At 53.3% G+C, this 25,217-nt stretch overlaps 1 protein-coding gene across 1 annotated transcript in view; it reads left to right on the forward strand.

Moving 5' to 3' along the window:
- Positions 1 to 25,217, forward strand: part of Hspg2 (heparan sulfate proteoglycan 2) — a 100,822-nt gene that overhangs the window by 69,620 nt on the left and 5,985 nt on the right. The window contains exons 44-85 of the mRNA XM_036178762.1: positions 32 to 212; positions 712 to 837; positions 939 to 1,091; positions 1,172 to 1,314; positions 1,816 to 1,951; positions 2,027 to 2,187; positions 2,484 to 2,634; positions 3,327 to 3,472; positions 3,566 to 3,701; positions 4,460 to 4,611; positions 4,737 to 4,872; positions 4,964 to 5,115; positions 5,764 to 5,893; positions 6,089 to 6,240; positions 6,616 to 6,754; positions 6,839 to 6,990; positions 7,464 to 7,599; positions 7,713 to 7,864; positions 8,736 to 8,874; positions 10,242 to 10,393; positions 10,583 to 10,727; positions 11,794 to 11,939; positions 12,256 to 12,397; positions 12,864 to 13,015; positions 13,297 to 13,438; positions 13,556 to 13,696; positions 14,331 to 14,465; positions 14,639 to 14,820; positions 15,390 to 15,585; positions 15,783 to 15,962; positions 16,211 to 16,471; positions 17,609 to 17,813; positions 19,037 to 19,134; positions 19,511 to 19,777; positions 21,352 to 21,461; positions 21,625 to 21,772; positions 21,855 to 21,971; positions 22,750 to 22,861; positions 23,908 to 24,052; positions 24,135 to 24,234; positions 24,387 to 24,496; positions 24,614 to 24,722. Coding sequence (XP_036034655.1) covers positions 32 to 212; positions 712 to 837; positions 939 to 1,091; positions 1,172 to 1,314; positions 1,816 to 1,951; positions 2,027 to 2,187; positions 2,484 to 2,634; positions 3,327 to 3,472; positions 3,566 to 3,701; positions 4,460 to 4,611; positions 4,737 to 4,872; positions 4,964 to 5,115; positions 5,764 to 5,893; positions 6,089 to 6,240; positions 6,616 to 6,754; positions 6,839 to 6,990; positions 7,464 to 7,599; positions 7,713 to 7,864; positions 8,736 to 8,874; positions 10,242 to 10,393; positions 10,583 to 10,727; positions 11,794 to 11,939; positions 12,256 to 12,397; positions 12,864 to 13,015; positions 13,297 to 13,438; positions 13,556 to 13,696; positions 14,331 to 14,465; positions 14,639 to 14,820; positions 15,390 to 15,585; positions 15,783 to 15,962; positions 16,211 to 16,471; positions 17,609 to 17,813; positions 19,037 to 19,134; positions 19,511 to 19,777; positions 21,352 to 21,461; positions 21,625 to 21,772; positions 21,855 to 21,971; positions 22,750 to 22,861; positions 23,908 to 24,052; positions 24,135 to 24,234; positions 24,387 to 24,496; positions 24,614 to 24,722 — 6,268 coding nt within the window. The remainder of the gene's footprint in view (positions 1 to 31; positions 213 to 711; positions 838 to 938; positions 1,092 to 1,171; positions 1,315 to 1,815; positions 1,952 to 2,026; positions 2,188 to 2,483; positions 2,635 to 3,326; positions 3,473 to 3,565; positions 3,702 to 4,459; positions 4,612 to 4,736; positions 4,873 to 4,963; positions 5,116 to 5,763; positions 5,894 to 6,088; positions 6,241 to 6,615; positions 6,755 to 6,838; positions 6,991 to 7,463; positions 7,600 to 7,712; positions 7,865 to 8,735; positions 8,875 to 10,241; positions 10,394 to 10,582; positions 10,728 to 11,793; positions 11,940 to 12,255; positions 12,398 to 12,863; positions 13,016 to 13,296; positions 13,439 to 13,555; positions 13,697 to 14,330; positions 14,466 to 14,638; positions 14,821 to 15,389; positions 15,586 to 15,782; positions 15,963 to 16,210; positions 16,472 to 17,608; positions 17,814 to 19,036; positions 19,135 to 19,510; positions 19,778 to 21,351; positions 21,462 to 21,624; positions 21,773 to 21,854; positions 21,972 to 22,749; positions 22,862 to 23,907; positions 24,053 to 24,134; positions 24,235 to 24,386; positions 24,497 to 24,613; positions 24,723 to 25,217) is intronic.

Consider the following 25,217-nt stretch of genomic DNA (forward strand, 5'->3'; position numbering starts at 1 on the left):
ACATGTCCCTTACCCTGGTGTTGCCCTGCAGTCTCCAGCCTACACCCTGGTGTGGACCCGCCTGCACAACGAGAAGCTGCCCTCTCGTGCTATGGACTTCAATGGCATCCTGACCATTCGCAACGTGCAGCCAAGTGATGCGGGCAACTACGTGTGTACTGGCTCCAACATGTTCGCCATGGACCACGGCACAGCCACACTGCATGTTCAGGGTATGCCTCGTTTATGATCTGAGTCTGGCCCCAGGGCCTCTCCATGCTCTAGGCACTGAAGAAGCAGGGAACAGAAGGACAAACTATCTCAGGAAGTGTCAGGGGACGTGCTGTTGAAGTGACCCTAGTGAGGAAGCAGAGACAACGCACTTATGCATGGTGATGAATGCCAGGGGTGAGGACAGTTGGCAGGATTGGAGAGCACAAACTGAGGGGAAGGTGTAGGCCTGTAGTCCCAGCAGTTGGAGGCCGGGGCAGAAGTACTGTAAAGCTGAGGAGGCAGGGCAGTTCATTGTGAATCCTCTTCTGAGCACAATGGGCAGGTCTTAGGTAAAGGAAGCAACAAGGCCCAGGAAGTTTTCAAAGCCCCCCTGGCTATTGGGTGGACAAATGGCTATGCAGGGCTGGAGCAGAAGCAGAGGCTGGCCAGGGGCTATAGCTGTGAGCCAGAGAACAGTCCCCACCCTGATCAGATCTCATCCTCCCTGCTCCCTTTTAGTCTCAGGTGCCTCAACTGTCCCTGTGGCCTCCATTCACCCGCCACACCTCACAGTGCAGCCCGGACAACTGGCCGAATTCCACTGTAGCGCCACAGGGAACCCCACACCCACTCTGGAATGGACAGGTGAGGTCGTGATGGGGGTGACACTCAGACCCTGGCTCTCCTGATAAGGAGGACAGAGCAGGAGCAGGACCAGGGTGTGCTGACCTGTGTCTCCACACCAGGGGGCCCTAGTGGCCATCTTCCTCAGAAGGCTCAGGTCCACGGTGGCATTCTGCGCCTGCCAGCAATCGAGCCCTCAGATCAGGGCCAGTACCTGTGCCGGGCCTTCAGCAGCGCTGGGCAGCATGTAGCCAGGGCCATGCTTCAGGTGCACGGTGAGAGGGCAGGGCTTGAGGTGGAGGTGGGGCTGGGGGAGGCTTAGAGAGGCATGCGCTCACAGGGGTTCTGTCTGCAGGGGGCAGTGGACCCAGGGTCCAGGTGAGCCCCGAGAGGACCCAGGTGTACGAGGGCCGCACAGTCAGGCTGTACTGCAGGGCAGCAGGAGTGCCCAGTGCCAGCATCACCTGGAGGAAGGAGGGAGGCAGCCTGCCCCCACAGGTGAGCCAGCCAGCTGTCCCAGGCCAGTGGGGTCAACAGAGTCCTGGAGCTCAACCACCTGTTCCTCCATGTTCTCTCTCTCCTCAGGCTCCCTGTACCTCCTTCTTAGGTCCTGTATCCTAGTCACCCTTGAACCCCACTCACCCCCTACTGCCTGATTCCATGGTCTCCAATTCCATATGCCTCTATTCTAATAGTTTCCAATTCCATGTTTTTGTTTTGTTTTGTTTTCTGGTTTTTTCAAGACAGGGTTTCTCTGTGTAGCTTTGGTGCCTTTCCTGGAACTCACTCTGTAACCCAGACTGGCCTCGAACTCACAGAGATCCACCTGCCTCTGCCTCCCGAGTGCTGGGATTAAAGGCATGCGCCACCACCGCCCGGCCCCAATTCCATGGTTCTTGAAGCTCCACTGGGCCGTGATCTTGGGGTAGCACTTACCCCTTCCAAGTCTGCCCTGGCAGGCCACCACCCAAGTACCTGAGCACACTCTCCATGTGGCAGGCCCGGTCGGAGAACACAGACATCCCCACGCTGCTCATCCCAGCCATCACCCTTGCCGATGCTGGCTACTACCTCTGTGTGGCCACCAGTCCCACAGGCACCGCCCAGGCCCGCATCCAGGTGGTTGTCCTCTCAGGTATGGGGGCTCTGGGGCTGACAGTATGGGTAAGGTGAGCCAAGGCTCCTTTGAGGTGTGCTTATCCCACTGCAGCCACACCCACAGGTGCCAGGTCAGTACCAGTCAGGATCGAGTCCTCGTCGCCATCTGTGATGGAAGGACAGACACTTGAACTCAACTGTGCGGTGATGGGGCTGACCTACACCCAGGTCACATGGTACAAGCGAGGGGGCAGCCTGCCTCCCCACGCCCAGGTAGGAGGCTTTTTCAGCCTGGGGCTGGGGGACCAGGGCACTGGCTGTAGATAGCCTTGCGGGGGTGGGATGGGTGGGGGTGAGGGGGATTGGGAGTGGGGGGGGGGGGGGGGGTTGGGAGGAGGTGGATTTGGTGCATCACCTGCCAAAGCTCTCCTGTGCTCCCGGCTCCCAGCCTGGTGTCAATGGCTCTGAGTGGAGCCTGTGAGTTGGATGACTGAACTACTGAGGCTCAGAGGGAGTGGTAATCACAGCTCCAGCCCCCTCCTCACTTACCTCTGTCCCACCTTGCCCAGGTCCACAGCTCCAGGCTGCGACTCCCCCAGGTCTCACCAGCGGACTCTGGAGAATATGTGTGTCGAGTAGAGAGTGACCTGGGCCCCAAGGAGGCTTCCATTGTTGTCTCTGTCCTCCACAGCATCCATTCAGGCCCCAGCTACACCCCAGGTGAGGTGTGAGCGGGGTTGAGAGGGGCAGAGCCATAGACTGTCCCAGCTGCAGGGAAAGATGCCGTGATCTCTCCAGGGCCATCAGTATGCAGAGGCATCCTGTTTACCCTCTGCTGCCTGCTCTGGAAGCCAGAAGTCTTGGGGTAGAGTAGATACTGATCCAGCTTGCCTCAAGCCCCATAAGACTCTACCTGCAAACAGCAGTGGTGTGGGCTTCCACCCTGAACCAGGAGTTAGGCTGACCTGGGTTCAAATCTGGACTCTGCCCCCCTTTTCAACTTTGAGCTGGGTCTTCGACCTCTGGGAACTTCATTTCCCTGCTCCGAGTGGACTGTGCCATTTGTAGGTTACCTGCTGGGTGTGGGTGTAGTTTTAATACCTGTCAGGTCCGGGTGTGCTCAGCTTGATGGGAACTGTGAGGCTGTCAGGGCCTGCTTAGGTGACATGGGCCCCGTGAAGCATGTTGGGAAACTATGGTAGGTGTTCTGAGAAGGGAGCAGCATTATTACTATGTATCTTCTTGCCTGGCCTGATAAAGAAAGTTCTTGGAGTCCCTATACTGGTCCCTTGAAGCTCACAAGGGCAGATAAGCCTACAGCCCTGGAGGTGGAGAAGGAAAGGTGCTCACAACTCTGCTGGGGTGCCCATCGGGTTCGGAGCTGGGGCTCTAACCACTCTCTCTGTGCCCAGCCACCAGCAGCGCCCCACCCATCCACATTGAGTCCTCATCCTCCCATGTGGCTGAGGGACAGACCTTGGATCTGAAGTGTGTGGTGCCTGCCCAGGCACAGGTGACATGGCGCAAACGTGGAGGCAGCCTTCCTGCCCGGCACCAGGTAAAGCCACCCCAGGGCTGGCCAACCTGCTAGAGGGGACGGATGGGGATACTTTGGGCCCTGCCTAACCTTTGGTCCACCCCGTCCACACAGACCCACGGTCCCATGCTGAGACTATACCAGGTGTCCCCTGATGACTCGGGCGAGTATGTGTGCCATGTGGTCCTTGGCTCTGAGCACATAGAGACCTCTGTCCTGGTCACCATTGAACCAGCAGAGTCCATCCCTGGTGAGTGAGAGGCTGACACCTTCTAGGGAGTGATGTCCCTGTGTGTGACTCCTACTGTGAGCTGGGATAGTAGGCCACTCCGGCTCTGGCTTGAGGCAGACTGCTTTGTCTGAGTGACCCAGATTTTCCGTCCCGCGGTCCCTGGCCATGTCACTTCCTTGATTTATACTCCAGCCTCCCCTTCTCCAGCTGAGCCTCACTACCAGCCTGTCTTTTGTTTGTTTGTTTGCTTGCTTGCTTGCTTGCTTGCTTGTTTTTCAAGACAGGGTTTCTCTTTGTAACAGCCCTACCTGTCCTGGAACTCGCTCTGTAGACCAGGCTGTCCTCAAACTCACAGAGATCCAAGTGCCTCTGCTTCCCGAGTGCTGGTATTACAGGCGTGTGCCAACCACATCTGGCCCTGCCTGTCTTTTACTCTGTCTCTTCCCACTTCCTGTGAGGTGGTCCTCCTGGGTCCTCCAACAGAGTCACTGAGCTAAGGGCTTCAAGCCGGGGCTGTGACATTTCTGAAATGGAGCTGGGTGGTGGTGGCGCATGCCTTTAATCCCAGCACTTGGGAGGCAGAGCCAGGTAGATCTCTGTGAGTTCGAGGCCAGCCTGGTCTATGGAGCGAGATCCAGGACAGGCACCAAAACTGTACAGAGAAACCCTGTCTTAAAAAAAAAAATTCTGAAATGGGGGCCTGACATCAGATTACAAGGCTGAGCCAGCTTCAGGAGGGATTTCCAGTGTCTGCACCCTTCCCCATGTCTCTACAGCCCGTGAACTCATCCTGCCTGTCAGAATTGAGTCTTCATCCTCCACAGTGGCTGAGGGTCAGACCCTGGATCTCAACTGCGTGGTGGCAGGACAAGCCCACGCACAGGTCACATGGTACAAGCAAGGGGGCAGCCTGCCTGCCCGACACCAGGTACTCACTCCTAGAATGTGGAAGGGTACATGGGTGGTAGGTTAGATGGCGGCACAGCCTGGTAGACAGGTATAGGACCCCTGCTGGGCTCTGGAAAGCCCTCTTATACCACTCTTTGTGTCCAGGTCCGCGGCTCCCACCTGTACATCTTCCACGCCTCTCCAGGGGATGCTGGAGAATATGTTTGCCGGGCAGGCAATGGGCAGGAGGCCACCATCACAATCAAGGTCACAGGCAACCATGGGGCCAATTTTGCCTACCGTGAGTAGCTCACTTGGCTGGGCTGGGATGTGGAGGGCGGGGAGGCTGGGGTGACTTTGGAGACTTTATTTGACTATGACTTTTCCTCCAGCCCCGAGTAGCGCGCCACCCATCCACATTGAGTCCTCATCCTCTCATGTGGCTGAGGGGCAGACCCTGGATCTAAACTGTGTGGTGCAGGGACACGCCCATGCCCGGGTCACGTGGTACAAGCGAAGAGGCAGCCTGCCCGCCCGGCACCAGGTAGAGGACAGGGACAAAGGAGCCAAGAAGAAAGGGGATTCTGGGTGGGGAGAACTGGTGGTGTTGGACCCTGTTACTCGGGTGTCATGCTATGGCTAGACCTGAAGCCTCGGCTGGCCACCCTAAGTATGAATTGCATCTGTCACCCTGGCTTGTGATCTTAGGCAAGTTGCTCAACCTCTCTGTGCTGTAGGTTCAGGGTCTACAAGGAGATAGTAGCCCCTGTTTTCAGAGCTGTCTCGGGACCAAGTTCAGTTGTGTATTCGCAGGGATCTCAGCATGTGGAAGTACTGAGCTGTCACTGCAGCTAATCAGCTTGTGTGCTGGGGTTTTGACTTTTGGCCCCACTGACTACATCGTGCACTATTTTATGTCCCCCTGAAGGGGGTGGGATGTTTACATTCATCAGATAGCCACTGTAGAGGGTCTTGAGTTGGATTGGAGCATGTGTGCTTGGCATTGACGCAGTGTGGGAAGATACATGCCAGCTCTTCAGGGCTTCTCCCAGTTGGCCCCCACTCCTAACACAAGACCCGATTGACCCAGAGCTGATGGCAGAACCCTGGGGCTCACAGAGGGCAGAAGATCGTGGGGGTTGTGTTGGGGTCCTGGGGGAAGTCCCCCCTAATGCCACCTTCTCTCGGCCAGACCCATGGCTCCCTGCTGCGGCTGTACCAAGTGTCTCCTGTCGACTCAGGAGAGTATGTGTGCCGGGTGGAGGGAGGGCACGTGCCTCTGGAGAGCTCTGTCCTGGTCACCATTGAGCCTGCAGACACTGGTAAGTAGCCATGTTGGGAGGGGACGGGAAGTGGATAGGGCTGGATACCACAGGAGGAGTCTCTCCACTGCAGCCATAGCAGGACCCAGAGGTAACACTGCCCACCGTTTCTCCATGAGTCCAGTGGTCCCCCTGCCCCGATTACACCTCTCTCTCTCATCTTCTGGAGACCGACACTCTGCCCTCTGTTGCTAGCATTCAGGGTCACACATCCAATCCGAATTGAGTCCTCTTCCTCCCATGTGGCCGAAGGGCAGAGCCTGGATCTGAACTGCCTTGTTGTGGGGCATACTCACCCTCAGATCTCCTGGTACAAGCGAGGAGGCAGCCTCCCTGCCCGGCATCAGGTAGGAGGTGGGAAGCAAAGGAAGGGACCACAGAGCCCTCACAGCTGGGGAGTAGAGAGCACAGGCTGGGGCTTCAAGCATATCATAGTTGAGAGGCACTCGCCACTTACCTGCTGGGTGACCTTGGGCAAGTTGTTTGACTTCTCTGAGTCTTAAGGTCACCTGTCAAATGGACTTTCTGTCAGCAAGTGCTGGCTGAGTCTCTGCAAGCCCTGTGTGTGTGTCAGGTGGCAGGCTCAAGGCCACTTAACCAATCGTATCCTGTATAGTCCCTAGCTAACTAGGCAGAGAGGGAGCCAAGAAAGGGAACTAGAGTCTGGTGAGTGGCTGCCATGCTGGTCTCTGAACCTGGTGCTTCTGTTCCGCTCCTCTCAGGTTCATGGCTCAAGGTTGAGACTGCTCCACATGATTCCAGCTGACTCCGGGGAGTATATATGCCGAGTGGTCAGTGACTCGGGCACCCATGAAGCTTCTGTCCATGTCACCATCCACCAGCACCTCAGCCCCTCCCACTGTGAGTGTCTTAGAGATTGCAGTGAATAGCAGGGGCTGTGAGGGGCCCAGCTGCACCCTCAGCCTGCATACTGTCTCATCCCAGCCCAGAGTGTGGTGCACCCTATTCGCATTGAGTCCTCGTCACCCTCACTGGCCAGTGGGCGTACTCTGGACCTGAACTGCCTGGTAACCAGCCACACACCCCACACAATCACCTGGTATAAGCGTGGAGGCAGCTTACCCAGCCGGCATCAGGTACAGAGCCAATAGATAGGACAGCGGTCTGGCAGGAAGTCCAGGGTAGATCCTAACCCCTAGTCCCTGCGCTCACTCAGTCACTCAACAAGCACTGAGTGTCTCTGCTGGATAGGCTTGGACTTGGCACTAGGGTATAGATTGATCCTGCTGGTCCTGGTTTGAGCTCCTCTGCAGCCACTGCATGCGCCTGGCACTGCTGAGCCCTCATATAGCTAGTGGTCTAAAGGAAGGGTGACATACTAAATGACGCACTGTGGGGGCTCAGGAGGCCTTTGGAGGGGTGAAGTACAGGAACAGCACAAAGACAAGAGGGTCCTTCCCAAGACCCAGAGGGTGTCACACCAGGAGCCTCAAGAAGGCACCCAGGGTACCAGGGTACCAAGGTCAGGGAGGGGACTTCCGGGATCCAGTGTCTGCAGGGCCTATGATACTTAGGTGTGACCTCCACCCACGGCCATCTGCTTCTCTAGATCGTGGGCTCCCACCTCCGGATCCCTCAAGTGACCCCAGCAGACTCCGGAGAGTATGTGTGTCATGTCAGTAATGGTGCTGGCTCCCAGGAGACCTCACTCGTCGTCACCATCGAGGGCAGAAGTTCATCCCATGGTGAGAATGTGGTAGATGAGGGGCTGGGCAAGGGAGTGTTGGGAAGTCGGGGGTCCCCAGCATTGTCACTATTATCTGATTGCATTCTCTCCCCTACCCTGCTTTGTCCCCAGTGCCCAGTGTCTCCCCACCAATGAGGATTGAGACCTCATCTCCCACAGTGGTGGAAGGACAGACCTTGGATCTGAACTGTGTGGTGGTTGGGCAGCCCCGGGCCAGCATCACGTGGTTCAAGCGTGGGGGCAGCCTGCCTTCCAGATACCAGGTACCAAGAGGAACTGAGGCAGTGGGGTGGCCTTTTTTTAAAAGATATATTAATTTATTATGTATACGGTGTTCTGCCAGCACACCAGAAGAGGGCGCCAGATTTCATTATAGATGTTGTTGCTGGGAATTGAACTCGGGACCTCTGGAAGATCACCCAATGCTCTTAACCGCTGAGCATCTCTCCAGCTCTCTGGGGTGGCCCTTTGATCTCTCAGGATGGCAGGGCTCCTTCTCATGCCCAGTGCACTCCAGCCATCTTGACTTTGGGTAGACGAAAGGCAGCTTCAGTGAGGCTAGGAATGTAGCTCAGCTGGTAGAGTGCTTGCCTCACATGAGGACTCCCTCCCTAGCCCCAAATAAAACCAGAAGTTGTGCTGTGTTCTCAGGAGGTGACGGCACAAGGATTAGAAATTATCCTCAGCTGTATAGTAAGTTCTCGGGCCATTCTGGTCTGTGTGAGGACCTGTGTTCAAATCCCAGCCAGGTATGGTCGTGCACCTACCTGTAATGCCAACACTGAGGTGGGCAGAGACAGGGTGCTTCTGGGGCTTGCTGGCTGCCAGTCTAGCTGGCAAAACACTCCCTAGTTCACAGAGAGACCCACCCTGTCTCCAAGGACCAAGGCAGACATAGTAGAGAACATCTAATGCCCTCCTCTGGCCTCTACACGCAGGTACAGGCATGTGAACCAGCACATACATATTCACACACACACCATACTCACACACATACATACACACTCACAAAAACCACATATACACAAAAGTAAACAAGATGGCCCCAGCAGGCCTAGCAAGGGAAGCCGGAGTCAGTGGGGGCCCTGTGGCTGCTGACTCGAGCTCTGTCGGTCTTCTCCCCCCCTGTCCCAGGTCCATGGCTCTCATCTACTGCTACACCACATGTCATTGGAAGACTCCGGCGAGTACGTGTGCCGAGCCAACAACAACATCGATGCCCGGGAGGCCTCCATCATGATCTTGGTCTCCCCCAACACCAACAGCCTCTCTGGTGAGTATACTCCTGATTCAGGAGAAGAACAGGGAAACACAGTTCCCTAGGAAGAGCCTGGGGCCGAAGCGCACAGACCAGGGTATAGGTGAGAGCAAGGGTTTAGAAAAAGTGTCTGTGTTCAAATCCTGCTGTGTCGCTCCAGGACGGAATAAGCAACCCTTCGCTCGAAGCCTCAGTCTCCTTGACAATGAAATGGGGACACAGATCACTCCTACCTCATAACACTTCACTGTCTCAATGGAACCCCACTAACCTTGTGGGGCGATTACAGTTAATAAGCCAAGTCCGGTGGCAAAGGCCTATAATCTCAGCTAGTTGGGAAGCTAGCACAGGAGAATCAAAAGTTCAAAGCCAGCCTATGCAACTTAGTGAGACCCTATCTCAAAGCCAAAGTGAGAAGGGGGCTAGGGGTGTGGCTCCATGCTGGGGCGCTTGCCTAGCATGCAAAAGACCCTAGGTTCAACCCAAGTACTGCAGATGAAAACAAAGAAATTTGATTTGTAGGCTGGGCAGATAGCGGCATCAGTAAAGTACGAGCCATGCTCGCACGAGGATCTGAGTTAGCGCCCGCATAAAAAAACTGGATGGGGATTGGGGATTTAGCTCAGTGGTAGAGCGCTTGCCTAGCAAGTGCAAGGCCCTGGGTTTGGTCCTCAGCTCTGGGGGGAAAAAAAAAACAACAAAAAACTAGATGTGGCCAGGTGGTGGTGGTGTAGGCCTTTAATCCCAGCACTCTGGAGGCAGAGGCACTTGGATCTCTGTGAGTTTGAGGTCAGACTGGTCTACAAAGCTAGTCCAGGACAGTCAGAACTATTACACAGAGAAACCCTGTCTCAGAAAAACAAGCAAACAAACAAAAAGCTGGATGCGATGTTGCATGCTTGTTATCCTAAGGTTGACCTCTGGCACACACACACACACACACACACACACACACACACACACACACACACACACACACTTCATCTTATGCCGAGCATGGTGGCTCACACCTGTAATCCCTGCACTAGGGAGACAGAGGCAGGCGGATCTTTGTGAGTTTGAGGCCAGCCTGGTCTCCAAAGCAAGTTTCAGGAAAGGATCAAAGCTACACAGAGAAACCCTATCTTGAAAAAAACAAAAACAAACAAACAAAAAAAACCCCAAAATTAAAATGCTCATAAAAGGATATTTCCATCATCTCGGGATACAGAATTGTGAGGATTAAGTGAGTTAGTCAAGGATATGGGCCCTTAGAGTAGTGCCTGGCACCCTGTTGGTGCTTGCCAAGGGATAGTTGAAACTGCCATGGGCTATGCTGTTCCGTGGCTCCTAAGCCCACTCGAGAATCTGACTCAGACCAACCTGCTCATCTCTGTCCTCAGCCCCAACCAGTGCTGCACCTATCAGAATCGAGGCCTCCTCTTCACAAGTGGCTGAAGGACAGACCCTGGATCTGAACTGTGTGGTCATTGGACAGGCCCATGCCCAGGTCACATGGCACAAGAAAGGAGGCAGCCTCCCTGTTCACCATCAGGTATGAAATGGAAGAGAGATGAGAGAGATGCTGGCCGGAAGTCCAGATGTGCTCTGCCCAGAAAGGAGGCATGAGACCCCTGTGGGGGTGCCTCACGCACCTGGGTTGGAGACTGGACCCTGGCTCCCCACCTTCCAGGCCTCTTGGTTGACACCTCACCCCTGTTCCCCTGTCTTCACCTCTGACCAGGCCCATGGCTCAAGGCTGCAGCTGCAGCAGGTGACCCCGGATGACTCGGGCGAGTATGTGTGCAGCGTTCTGAGCAGCTCTGGCCTTCTGGAAGCTTCAGTCTTGGTCTCTGTTTCAGCATCTCCCTCTAATGTCCATGTCCCTGGTGAGAATCCCTGTATGGTTCTGGAAAAAGAGACCAGGGAGGGAAAACAGCAGCTGAGAAGGGCAAAAGAAAGGCTGGCTCTCTGAGACCTGGAGACAGCAGGCGTCTGATCTTAGACTTCGGCCTCCTGTCTCTTGCCTTCCCTCACTGTTCCAGAACAGAGGGCCAAGGGTATAGGTCCTTTCTCTCTCATGGGCTTGAGAACACAAGCTTTCGAGTATGGTATCAGTGGACCTGGGTCCCAGTGTCCCCATCTGGAGACACCTGGAGCTGTCACACAAAGAACTTGGCCTCTCCACATTGCGGTCCTCAATGGAAAAAGGAGAGTGGGGCTCTTGCTAGTGGGGTTCTTACCCTCTACTGTCTCGTTGTATAGGTAATCCAGTGAGGTCCCTAAAGCCTGGGCTTGCCCTGTCAAGCTGTTAGAGATCATTTGAGATCTGTCTTAATGAGTGGATCTATTAGCTGTGGTATATTAACAACCAGGGCACCTCAGACCTGTTGAGGTTCATGGCAGTTATTACTAGAGTGGGGCTAAGAAACTGACGGGGTGGTGGGCAGGGACCCAGGCATGATGGAAACTGTGATCAGATGTGATGCCTGTGTTCTAAGATGCCCAGACACCAATCCTCATGATAGACATGTTAACCACATTTCATCCTGTTAGCTCTGGGGCAAGGATGATTGTTCTCTGTTTTACGGTTGGGGAAATGGAGACACAGAGGTAGCTTCCCAAAGATCACACAATAAGTGGCCATGCTAGCAGCTGAGCTCTTGCAGTCTGACCCCAAGGGCTGAGTTCTTAGCTACCACCTACTGGAGACTGGGAAATGTCAGTGACTCTGTGGAGGGGCCTGGCAAGTGACTCTGGGAGCACAAGGTTGCCTGGGGGTGGGGCTAAGAGAAAGAGGGGCCCCCATCCTCAGGGATTCCTACCTTCCAAGTCTGAGTGGCCTAGAAAGGAAGAGAAGCCATACTCCCCCTCGAATCCAGCCTGTACAATAGGGCACCCGGGAAGAGGCTGAACAGCCTTGGCCACTGACCGCTAGCTGTGCCCTGGTCCCAGGTGAAGTCCCGCCCATCCGCATCGAGACCTCTTCCTCCCGAGTGACTGAGGGGCAGACCCTGGATCTAAGATGTGTGGTTCCTGGGCAGGCCCATGCCCAGGTCACATGGCACAAACATGGAGGCAGCCTGCCCATCGGGCACCAGGTACAGAGCCTGGAAAGAGCAGCATGTGCCCCTCTTCCTCAGCCCCAACGATCATTTCCTGAGGGTGGCCCTAAGCAGTCAGCCATAGTTTGGGGAACATTGTCCAGCCACTAGGTTTGGCAAGGGTTTACCAAACAGACTGGGCACAACAGGGTCACCACCAGTACCCAGCACCTTGATATAAGAGAGGGCACCACTTCAAGACCCTGCTTCCTAAACTCTACTGTCTATTGCATAAGAAGCGGGGTTTTGTGTAGCCCAGAGTGGGACATATGGAGGCTTCTCAGCCCTTCCCCATCTTCCCTCCTCTGTGCAGGTCCATGGCCATATGCTGAGGCTGAACTATGTGTCCACAGAGGACTCTGGCGAGTACTCATGTCAAGTGACTGGCAGCTCAGGTACCCTGGAGGCTTCTATCCCAGTCACCATTGAGGCCTCTAACCCCAGCCCCATCCCTGGTAAGTGACATGAAGCTGTGGATAAATTTGGGGACAGTGCTTTCCTGGCCTTGTTTTCTCACATAGGGCTTTTATTTTGGTAGGTTTTGTGGTGGTTGCTTTCTTTCTTTTTTTTTTTTTTTTTTTTAAAGACAAGGCCTCACTTTGTAGCCCATACTGAGTTTTGAAAATTCAGGTAATTGTTGGTGTAGTTGGCCAGGCATGGCATTATTCTTGGCTTTCCTATGGATGAGGATCAAGCCCACCCAAGTCAAAGTTCCCATGATCTGTCTGGGTCCATAGTCCTTCAATCACCCTCAGTCAGTGGGAACCCAGTCCTGGTTCTCAGCAAGAAACCTCAGACTCAGGGAAGGGAGACCTCCTTGGTTGATGTGGCTCAGCCATGTCATCTCCAAGAAGATCACCACAGTTAGATCCTTGCCCTCACCCCAGGAGCCTTGACTGTTCCCCATCTCTGTGCCTGCAGCCCCAGAACTGGTCCAGCCTATCTATATAGAGTCCTCCTCCTCCCACGTGGCTGAAGGGCAGACTTTGGATCTGAACTGTGTGGTACCAGGGCAGGCCCATGCCCGTGTCACATGGTACAAACGAGGAGGCAGCCTGCCTGCACAACACCAGGTACTCGGTCAGGGTGGGGAGAAGCCCAGGGCAGCCAAGGTCTCCTCCTGTAGTTTCCTCTGTACCCAGCATTCATGGGATCATGGGAACCAGGTATCCGTCAGGCCTTCCCTCCCAGCATTACATTTCAGCTAGCAGTAAAGAGAATGGGCCGGACTTCAGAGATTCTGTGTAGGAAGCCCCTTTAGCCCACAGCTGCAGGCCTGGCTCCTAAGCCTTGCTTGGGAACTTACTTCATCTCCAGAACCCTTGATGGCTTCCTTCTCTTCCTCTTCTGGCAGACTCATGGCTCTCTGCTGAGGCTCCACCATATCTCCCCTGCTGACTCTGGCGAATATGTGTGCCAAGTGGTTGGTAGCTCCCACCCTGAGCATGAAGCTTCCTTCATAATCACAGTCCCACCCAGTGCAGGGTCTTCCTACCGTGAGTATGGGGAAATGCCTGGAGTCGGGGAGGGGGCCTGGAGCCCAGGCCCAACCTACCTGAGTGTGGCCAGCCCACCCTACTGAGCCTAGAATCGGACCCTTGGACTCCATCCAGGTCTCAGGAGCCCTGTCATCTCCATTGAGCCACCCAGCATCACAGTGCAACAGGGCCAAGATGCCAGTTTCAAGTGCCTTATCCACGAGGGAGCTGCGCCCATCAGCCTTGAGTGGAAAACAGGGAACCAAGTGCTGGAGGGTGAGTGGCCAGCTGCCTGGGCTGGAGGCAGGAGGGAGGGCCATCGGGTGGCAGGGTCAGGACACAAAGCTGGGTCCATACCATGTTCTTGAGTGGCCCTGAGTGAGGCTTGAACCCATCCATGTAGTGATGGATGGTGCAGGACCTAGGGGACTCCAAGGGCTCTCACTTCCTGCCATCTGTGACTTTGAGTCCTATGCCCAGGCCCAAAGGATCAACAGTGGGCTATCCCTCCCTACCTTCCCTCCCTTAGTGTTGATGTGATTAAATACCCTGATAAAAGCAGGTCTGGGGGGAAAAACGGCACTTATTATCAGGCCACAGCTAGGGGGTTATGCTCCATCAAAGCAGGGAAATCAAGGCAGCAGCAAGAGCTGGAAGCAGCTGGTCACGAGACACCCGTGACCAGGAAGCAGGGAGGGATGAATGAATGCCCGTCTTCTGCTCACTCTTTCTTCATGCAGTTCAGAATTCCCTGCCCAGGGAAGAGCTTTCTCCACAGTTAACATGAGTCTTCCCATTCCAGTTAACCTAATCTCGATAATCGCTCATAGGCCTGTCTCCTAGGTGGTTCTAGATCCTGTCAAGGGACAGCTAACACTAACCATCACACTTTCCCAATGCAACCCTGCAGACAACATCCACATCAGCCCCAATGGCTCCGTCATTACTATCATGAGCACCCGGCCCAGCAACCATGGAGCCTATCGCTGTGTGGCTTCCAATGCCTACGGTGTGGCCCAGAGCGTCGTCAATCTCAATGTGCATGGTGAGAGACAAAAACCCATGACTCTACCCCCTTGCCAGTCCAGCTTGTCCAGGTTTAAAATCTGCCCCGCCGCCGCCACTGCCAGCCCTCTAAGTCAATGTCCACATAAGTATGGTATTCTGCTGCGGACTGTGATTCGGGTGTAACCCACAGCTCTGCTATTCCTCCCACAGGGTCTCCTATAGTGTCTGTGCTCCCTGAGGGCCCTGTGCATGTGAAATTGGGTAAGGACATCACCCTGGAGTGCATCAGTTCTGGGGAACCCCGCTCTTCCCCCCGTTGGACCCGACTCGGCACCCCTTTGAAGTTGGAGCCACGGATATATGGGCTTATGAATAGCCACGCGATGCTGAAGGTGAGGTGGGGGCTGCTTCATGTCTGGGTCTGAGGTCCTTCCTAGGAGTTGACTGAAGCAGGTGCCTAGACAGAGCATAAGCAGATGGACAGAGGAGAAGAAGAGGTTGGTGGGTAGAAGAGAGAAGGAAAGGAAGAAAGAATGACTCCAAAGCCTATGTGAACGGGTAGTTGAGTGATGGGTAGGTTGGTGGCTAAGCATACAGGTGGACTCATGGGAATTTGTGAAAGCAGGCCTTCCAGCAGCACACAGGAGCTAAAAACAACGGAAGGCATCTGGGGTTGTAGCTCAGTCGGGAAAGTGTTTGTCTACCCTGCACCAAATCCTGGCTTCGGTCCCCAGAACTATGTAAACAAATCATGGTGGCATGTACCTGTACTTGAAGCATTCAGGGTGTGGAGGCAGGAGGATCAGGAAATCAAGATTGTCACCAAACATAGAGTTCAAGGCCAGCCTGGGCTACATGAGACCCTAGCTCAGAAAACAAAAACAATAACCAAAATACAAAGGAAGGGATCGATATCAGTGTTCTCTTCTGGGTACCCCAAAAACAGACCGTTTTCTTCTAGATTTCATCAGCTAAACCATCAGATGCAGGCACCTATGTGTGCCTAGCCCAGAATGCCCTTGGAACAGCACAGAAGCAGGTGGAGGTGATCGTGGACACTGGCACTGTGGTCCCAGGTGCCCCCCAGGTCCAAGTTGAAGAAGCTGAGCTGACCTTGGAGGCTGGACACACGGCCATGCTACACTGCTCAGCCACAGGTGTGGTGGGTCCCACAGAAAGGCAGAGCAGTACTGCTCTGGGGTTTGAATTCATCTGAAGATGATGTCATACCCAGGAAGCATCCACTTAGCCAGATCCATGGAAGGAGAGGTCACTTAGAACCTTTTCCTATCATTCCCACACTTGATTGGTCCCTGGAGCAACCTAGTGACCAATGGCATCTTCAACCCCATAGGCAACCCCCCGCCTGCCATCCACTGGTCCAAGCTGCGCTCCCCACTGCCCTGGCAGCACCAGATAGAAGACAACACACTGGTCATTCCCCGGGTGGCCCAGCAGGACTCAGGCCAGTACATCTGTAATGCCACCAACTCTGCGGGGCATGCTGAAGCCACCGTCGTCCTGCATGTGGAGAGTAAGTCTCCCATACCCTCTCCTTGGACTTCTGTCAGCGTTATGTGGAGGTCTCTGTTCCCCTGAAAAAGCCCCTCTTTGGGTAGAACCCCAGGATCTCTACCCATCCAGAGGACTCCAGAGCCTGTCCTAACTGCCACCCATGTCTCCTCTTGGGCCCTAGAAGCTTAATTACATTACCTAGATCCAGCTCCCTACTATGATCCTGATGTCTGGCCTCCCCACCTGATCTCTGTGCATGTCCTCCAGGTCCTCCATACGCTACGATCATTCCAGAGCATACCTCGGTGCAGCCAGGGAGTCTGGTTCAGCTGCAATGCCTGGCTCATGGCACACCCCCACTCACCTTCCAGTGGAGCCGTATGGCTGGTGTCCTGCCTAAAAGGGCTGTTGTCAGGAACGAGCTGCTGCACTTGGAGCCCTTGGGCCCTGCGGACTCTGGCCGATACCGCTGCCAGGTCTCCAACAAAGTGGGCTCAGCTGAGGCCTTTGCCCTGGTGCTGGTCCATGGTAAGCAACCGGAGTCTCGGTGGGAAGCCAGGCATCCGCTTCCCTGCAGGGCTCTTCTTGACCATGTACACTTTGGATACAAAGGACACTACCCCTCTGTAGTGTCCTTCCCTAAGGCCTGAGGTGGCTTCCTTAGCCAGGAAGACCTTCCCTCCATTACTGCTCGCAGCTCCCTACCTTTCAGGCCACTTGCTGCCCTGCTTTGTACTGGCCAGGAAAGTTACCTCAACTGCCAGGCAAGAATGATGCTCAATGCAAGGCCTGGACCCTATAATCCCAGAAAGCCTGAGCTTGTCCACCACAGGCCCAGAGAAAAGGAAATAAGCATTTGACAAACAGCAGCGAATACGTGACAGGGCCACCTCCTACAGGCCTAGGACCCTAGTGTATCTATGGAGACTCTTACATCCCTGTGGGCTCCTACAGAGCCACACAAGCCTTTGGACACAAATGTCTAGAAAGTAGGAGGCACCTAGCTTACTGGTCAAGAGCCTGGACTGTGACATCAGAGATAACTTCAGCTAAGTTAGCTCATGTTGAACCTCAATATTTTTCATACATAAAGAGAAAAAAAAAATCTCCCTCCCAGCCATTTATGCCTTAGACCACCTTCCTTATCCAAGGGCCCAGACTCTGAGAGGCAAAGCCCAACCTCATACTGGCCCTTATGTGCATTGAATGAATGAATGTGAGAACAAGCAGATGAATGGATCTGTATTGAAAGGACTCTGTTGTCTGGCTAGAGAGGCTATCAGAAGAATGTCCCTTGAGTGTTGAGATGAGTATCCTGGTACCCTGCTGTGTCAGGGATGTGGTGCATACGTATGTACAAAAGAACCACAGGTGTCATGTGTGATGCTGTGGACCTTAGTCCAAGCTCATCAAGATACTAAGGTGAGGGAGCCTGTGAGCCTAGGAGTTCAAGTACTCTTCTGGTCAACAGACGAGAGACCTCATCTCAAAACCCTATACGTGCCTGTTTAACATGCACTGAGTCCTGGTTTCAATCCCCAGCACCACGTAAACTAGATGTGGTGACATGTGCCTGTGATCCCAGCATTCAGGCAGGAAAATCCAAAGTTCAAAGTTCAAGTTGCAATCAATCAATCAATCAATCCATCTCACATGTCTCCACAGGCCCTTCTGGTGAGCTCCATAACACATCCATCCCAGTTGGATATACACCCATTGTGCAAGTCACTCCTCAGCTAGAGACCAAGAACATCGGGGCCAGCGTTGAGTTTCACTGTGCTGTGCCCAATGAGCAAGGCACACACCTTCGCTGGCTCAAGGATGGAGGTCAGCTGCCTCCTGGATACAGTGTACAGGATGGAGTCCTCCGGTGAGTGGTGGGGGATGTGGACTGGACTCAGGTACTCCCCAGCCGAATGCTCAGTGGGACTAAGTCACTTTACCTGCCTGTGGAGCCCATGACAGAGCAATGTCCTTGAGTGAGCTGCTTGGCCTCTTGGAGCCTTACAATGCTCAATAAGTTAGGAAATTGAAGTGCTGGTGTCTTTAAAATGCTTAGTGCTTTCCTGGTGCCTGGAAGGCCATCTGTTAACAGTGGCCTGTGTTCCTTCTGTTCTGGTTTGGTTTGGCTTTTGGTATTATTTGGTTTTGGTATTTTGGTATTTCTGAGACCAGATCTTACTCTGTAGTTCTGGCTGGCCTGAAACTCACCGTGTAGGTCTAATTGGCCTCTTAACTAGCTGTGATCCTCCTGCCTCAGCCTCTCAAGTACTGGGATTACAGATGTCAGCCACTGTGCCCAACAACTCTGCATTACTGTTATTTAAGGCAAGAAACTGGGGCCAGAGATCTGCAGCTCGGTCACAGTGGGACCTTGAGTCAGTGTGACAGTGAGCCTTAGAGCAAGAAATCTGTGTCTGAGATGGGCGTGGGAACCAGGCCTCAGGGCACAGGGTTATGATGGGGAGGCTGAAGGAGGAGCATCGTAAGTTCAAGGCTACAGAGTGAGTTAGGCCAGCCTGGACAACCTAGTTGAAAGCGTGTCTCCAAATAAAGTGAAAATCAAATGAGAATGTAGCTCATTGGTAGAGCAGTGTCCTGGCATGTGTGAGGCCTAAAGTTCAATCCCCAATACCACAGATAGATAGATAATGGATGGATGGATAATGGATGAATGGATGGATACATAATAGATGGATACATAGATGAGATGAATTGGTTTGCACCACCCTGTCCACCTGCATCCTGGTCACTGGCACTGGCCCTGGGTTCCGGTCTGTCTCCTATTTGGTTTTATTTGTTTGTTTGTTTGTTTGTTTGTTTAAGTAATTAAGTACGTGTACGTGTCGGCATGTACATGTCAGTGTGTGTGTGTGTGTGTGTGTGTGTGTGTGTGTGTGTGTGTGTGTAGATCAGAGGACAGTTTGCAGGAATCAGTTCTCTGCTTCTACCATGTGGGACCCAGGGATTAAACTCAGATCACCTGACTTAAGGGCAAGTGAATCATCTCATCAACAGCCTCTGTTTTAACTCACACAGCTGCAAAACATTTCCCATGGCTTTCCTTCTGATGTCATCTCTCTTTCTTCTCAGAATCCAGAACATAGACCAGAGCTGCCAAGGAAAATATGTCTGTCATGCCCATGGGCCTTGGGGACAAGCCCAGGCCAGTGCCCAGCTAATTGTTCACGGTAAGAGGTGGCTTCAGGCCTCTGCTAAGGGCAGGGCCAGAGATAGAAAGGAACGGTGGTGGGGTTTGCCCCTGCTCCAAGGGAAACGCTGTAAATGTGTGTGATAGAGAGAATTACCCTATTTTCCTCTCTTGCACCTTGCATGGAGTAATGGCCATGACAAGTATGGCAAGGAAAGAAGGGAGATGGGCGTAGGAGTGGGTGCTCAGCTACTTGAGTGCATGAACAAACAGAAGCTTAACAATTGCATGTGTGAATGGCCACATGCAAAGCAAGCCAGATGTTTGAGTGCCTAGGGCTTTAAGCCATCCTCCCAGACTTGACCTCCCCACCTTGACCTCCCTGAGCCTCGCTCACCACTCTGCCTCTCCTCCAGCCTTACCCTCAGTGCTCATCAACGTCCGCACCTCTGTGCACTCCGTGGTAGTCGGCCACTCAGTGGAGTTGGAGTGCTTGGCACTGGGTAACCCGAAGCCTCAGGTAACTTGGAGCAAAGTTGGAGGACACCTAAGGCCTGGCATCGTGCAAAGTGGAAATGTCGTCAGGATTGCCCATGTGGAGCTGGCTGACGCAGGACAGTACCGCTGTATGGCCACCAATGCTGCTGGTACCACCCAGTCCCATGTGCTGCTGCTCGTACAAGGTAGAGACCACTAGGGACTATGGAAGGGACAGGGGAGGGATAGGACCTTGAGGTGCTGCCAGCTCCATCTTGCTACATCACTCCTTCTGTGCTATCCTGGGGATCTATATTTTAGAGACAGCTTTCCCAGCAAATGAATAAATGTGAGTGTTTGTCTGAGCAGGCTGCATGCCAAAGGCTATCAAGAAGAAAAAGTAGACCTAGAAGAAAAAGTAGACCTAGTGTGGTGGTACATGCCTTTAATCCAAGGATTCTGGGTAGGCAGGGACAGGTGGATTCTTGGGCTTGCTGGCTCAAGAGGCAGAGGCAAGCCAGTCTCTGTAAGTTTGAGACCAGCCTGGTCTGCATATCGAGTTCCAGTCCAGTTAGGGGTAGAAAGAGGAGGAAAAGTAACCCTTACTCTAATGGAGGAGCCCCATACCCTCATCTGATGGAGGAGCCCCATACCCTCATCTGATGGAGGAGCCCCATACCCTCATCTGATGGAGGAGCCCCATACCCTCATCTGATGGAGGAGCCCCATACCCTCATCTGATGGAGGAGCCCCATACCCTCATCTGATGGAGGAGACCCACACCCTAGTCCGATGGAGGAGACCCACACCCTAGTCCGATGGAGGAGACCCACACCCTAGTCCGATGGAGGAGACCCACACCCTAGTCCGATGGAGGAGACCCACACCCTAGTCCGATGGAGGAGACCCACACCCTAGTCCGATGGAGGAGACTCACACCCTAGTCCGATGGAGGAGACCCACACCCTAGTCCGATGGTAGACTTTACAGAAACAGACTATGTGAAACCGAGAGTAGTGACAAAAACTTGCCATTCGAGCACTCAGCCTGGGCTACATAGTTATAAGACAACATCTCAAAATAAATAAACATACACCTATAATCCAGCATCTCCAAGGTGAAGGCAAGAGGAATCATAGGTTTAAGGCCACCCTATGCTACACAGAGTGGGTAGAGATCAGCCTGGGCTATGAGAGATCCAACCTTTTTTTAAAAAAGGGGGGTAGAGATGAGGTAAAGGCACTTGCTGCCAAGCTTCAGGACCCTCATGGTGGAAGGAGAGAACCGATTCCTGAAAGCTGTTCTCTGACTTCCATACACATGCATGGCATGTGCCCACATACACAAACATAAACACACAAATAAATAAATGTAATTTTAAAATAAATAAATAAAAAGATACCATAGAAGTAAAGCACTTACTAAAGGTAGGCAGTAGACACAAACCTGTTTTCTTTAAAGACAATTCCGTTTACCCCAAACTCTGAGACTTACTCCCTACCAATTCACCTACACCACCCTAGTGTCCTGTTCTCAGATCCCTGCTGTACAGATGTCTGCTCAGGCGTGAAGTGATATCAGCCAGCCTAGACCTGAGCTGCAACTCTACCTGGTCCCCTCAGTCCAACCAGGAATGACCAGCCATAGTCCCCCCCACACACCTCCATTTGTACAGTGGACACAGTGCCTCTCTCCCAGAGTAAAATGAAGACTAGAAAAGCATAAGGTAGCACAAAGTTGGTGGATGTATCACATGGATGGCCTCTGTCTGTCCCCTCAGCCTTGCCACAGATCTCAACTCTCCCAGAGGTCCGAGTGCCTGTTGGCTCTGCAGCAGTCTTCCCATGCATGGTCTCGGGCTACCCAACTCCTGCCATCACCTGGAGCAAGGTAAATGTTCAGCAAGTGCCAGCCACTCCTCCAGGCCAGGACCAGCTCTGAGCCAACTCGGTACCACAGGACCTGGTCAAGAAGAAATGCCCAATTTAAAGATGGGCCTGGAGCAGAGTAGGGGCATGAGCCAAGGCCAAGCCTTCAGTGCCAATGTTTACAGGTGGATGGTGACCTGCCACCTGACAGCCGCCTGGAGAACAACATGCTGATGCTGCCATCAGTTCGTCCCCAGGACGCCGGGACCTATGTGTGCACAGCCACCAACCGGCAGGGCAAGGTCAAAGCCTTCGCCTATCTACAGGTGCCAGGTAGGACAGCTCCAGCCCTAATTGGCAAGATATGCCAACCCAGGGCACAGAAGGTGTCTCTCTGACAGTCTTCTCTCTGCAGAGCGAGTGGTGCCCTACTTTACTCAGACACCCCACTCCTTCCTGCCACTTCCCACCATCAAAGACGCCTACAGGAAGTTTGATATCAAGATCACCTTCCGGCCAGACTCTGCAGATGGTAAGCAGGCACCTAGTAGGTATGGAGGCTGTCCTGGGGAAGGGTAGGGACCCTGGCAGAAGCCCTGTTGTATCCAGAGTCCACTGGGTTTCTCTTGCCTCCTTGCTTCTCACTCCCTCCTCTGTGACATTCTGGCCTCTACCTGGTCCTGCTGTGTGGGTGCCTTGGTGCCCAGCCCTCCTGGCCCATCGTCCTGTCCTGCTCAATGTTCTTTTTTATCTGATGGCTCACTCTCTCTCTCTCTCTCTCTCTCCCCTCATCCTCTCATCTTGCTGATCTCTCACTTTCACTGTCCAGGCCTCATTCTCTACTCAGGTGAGTGTCTGCCTCTCTCGTCCTTCAGACACACTCTAAGGCTGCATGCCCAAAGAGTCAGATCCTATCTAGGAACTCTTGGCAAACCTCTTCTCCTCAGGTGACTGACTGTGAGGTTCCTGGCCACATTCCAGAGTGAGGCATCATAGAGTGGAAAGGCTCAGGCCAGCGGTTCTCAGCCTGTGGGTCATGACCCCTTCGGGGATCAAACAGCCCTTTCACAGGGGTCGCCTAAGACCATCTGCATAGCAGATGTTTGCATTAGGATTCACAACAGTAGCAAAATTACAGTTATGAAGTAGCAACAAAATAATGTCATGATTGGGGGTCACCACAACGTAAAGAACTGTACTAAGGGGTCATAGCATCAGGAAGGTTGAGAACCACTGGCACAGGAGCTTAGGTGAGAGTGACAGAGAGCTGGTGACCAGAGGGAAGGCTGTCACACTGCTATTCCCTCCAGGGATGCTACTGTACAATGGGCAGAAGCGGATCTCAAGGAGTCCCACCAACCTCGCCAACAGGCAGCCTGATTTCATCTCCTTTGGCCTCGTGGGTGGAAGGCCCGAGTTCCGGTGAGATATCTACCTCCCTATCTTCTGGGAGGGATGGGCTGGAGACTGGACCCAGGTTTTAGTTGGACATATTCTGCTTTAGGCTGAGTTATACTATGGTGAATCTACAGAAAGAGTAGTTATGGCTGTTACCCTTAATGACCACTCAGTCTACTGGAGGAGGCACCATATCCTGGGCAAGCAGAGGAGGGATCTTTCAAAAGCTTAACACTACTGTAGGCAGGATTCACTCATTCATCCATCTATTTGTTCATTCATTCATTCATCTATCCATCTCTTTCATCTATCCATTCATTTATCCACCTGTCCATCCATTTACCCATCCATCCATCCACCCATCTATCTATCTACCCATTTATCTATTAATCTGTTCATCCATCCATCTTCATCCATTCATTCAAATCACCTGTTCATCTACTCATCCATCCATCCATCATCTACCCATCTATCTATCCATCTACCCATTTATATATCAATCTGTTCATCCATCCATCCATCTTCATCCATTCATTCACATCACCTGTTCATCTACTCATCCATCCATCCATCCATCCATCCATCCATTCATCCATCCATCCATCCATTCATCCTCTCACCAATCATTCATCCATCCAATAATTACTTGCTTGACTCTCGCCATGTGCTAGGCACATTACAGGTATGAACAGAACAAGTTAGGTTGTACCCTATAGGAGTGTCCACTCTAGCTGGGGGAGCCAAACCCTAACAAAGAAAAGCAAGGTCATCTCAAAGGCAAAAGCCAGGCACTAGGCTGCAGGACCTTAGAGCAGAGAATTCTCCCAGTTCTAAAAGCCTGCTCTGGAGATGCTCCCACAGAAAGGCAGTGAGGGAGAGAACTTTTGGAAGAGGTAGGCATAGGCTGGGTTGGGCAATGCAGGGAAAACAAATCAGACAGAAACTTCAGAGCCAGGACCACAGGGAATGATGATATATATCCTTCTTCTGGATCCCATTGCCCAGCCTGGGCCTGCCTGGGCTGCACTTACAAACACTCTCTCCTGCCCCTGTCCCACCCTACGGAGCAGATTTGATGCAGGCTCTGGCATGGCCACTATCCGCCACCCCACACCACTGACCCTAGGCCAGTTCTACACCGTGACCCTGCTACGAAGCCTCACTCATGGATCTCTGATTGTGGGCAACTTGGCTCCTGTTAATGGAACCTCCCAGGTGAGACCCAGCCTGTCCTATGTCTCCAGTTCCCAGCCTGTACCTACCCCAATAGCTAGACATGATGCACCCACCTCCACAGGGCAAATTCCAAGGCTTGGACCTGAATGAGGAGCTGTATCTGGGTGGCTATCCTGATTACAGTGCTATCCCCAAGGCTGGGCTCAACAGCGGCTTTATAGGTGAGCCTTCCTTCTCCCCACTCCCCAGCTAAACCTTCCTAGCTGGTCATAGAACCCCACAAGCTAAGAGGGGCACAATAGATGTGGACCGCAGCTTCCCACCCCCCTGCATATGTTCATCCTGCCTTCCCAAATCCTGCCCTGCCCTTCAGGCTGTATACGTGAGCTGCACATCCAAGGCGAAGAGATCATCTTCCATGACTTCAACCTTACAACACATGGCATCTCCCACTGCCCTACTTGCCAGGACCGACCCTGCCAGGTGGCTCTTCATACACCACTCCCCGGCTGCCCTGAGCCATGGCTTGTCCCTGGTGGGGGAGAAAGGGAGGGTGAGGGCTGTGGTCTTCTTGGCTTGATGTCTGTGGCTGCTTTGCAGAACGGAGGCCAGTGCCATGATTCTGAAAGCACCAGCTACACCTGTGTCTGCCCTCCTGGCTTCATTGGTAGCCGCTGTGAGCATTCACAGGCACTGCACTGCCACCCAGGTGAGGACCCCGCCCCACTTCTCCATTCCTCCTCCTCAAGAACTTAAGACCCCTCCCAGGATGGTAACTAACCTCTCTCTGTAGCCCAGACACTGCCATCTAGGCCTCTAACTGCCTCGCCATCACATGAGTCAGGCACACATACCCTACACTCTTACCTAGGTGCAGTCTTGTATGTGTATGTATGTGCTATGATTGAACCCAAGGCCTTGCACATGCTAGATGGCCACTTACCTATAATACCACCAGTACTCACTCAGGAGGCACAGGCAGGAGGATCATGTACCAGTTCAAAGCCAGACTGAACTACCTAGTGAGTTCCAGGCTAGCCACAGCTACAAAGCAAGACTGCCTAAAAGCAGAAATCAACACAGGTACAGTCACACAATGCCACAGCTGTCCCTAGGGGTCCTCTCTAACAGTATCCTTCTTTTGACTGTGCCCCCACTTTGGACCTGGTCAGTCCTTCCAGGCTGGCTTAGCCCTAAGAGCCAA

The sequence above is a fragment of the Onychomys torridus genome, chromosome 2 (assembly GCF_903995425.1).
Source record: "Onychomys torridus chromosome 2, mOncTor1.1, whole genome shotgun sequence".
Taxonomy (NCBI): Eukaryota; Metazoa; Chordata; class Mammalia; order Rodentia; family Cricetidae; genus Onychomys; species Onychomys torridus.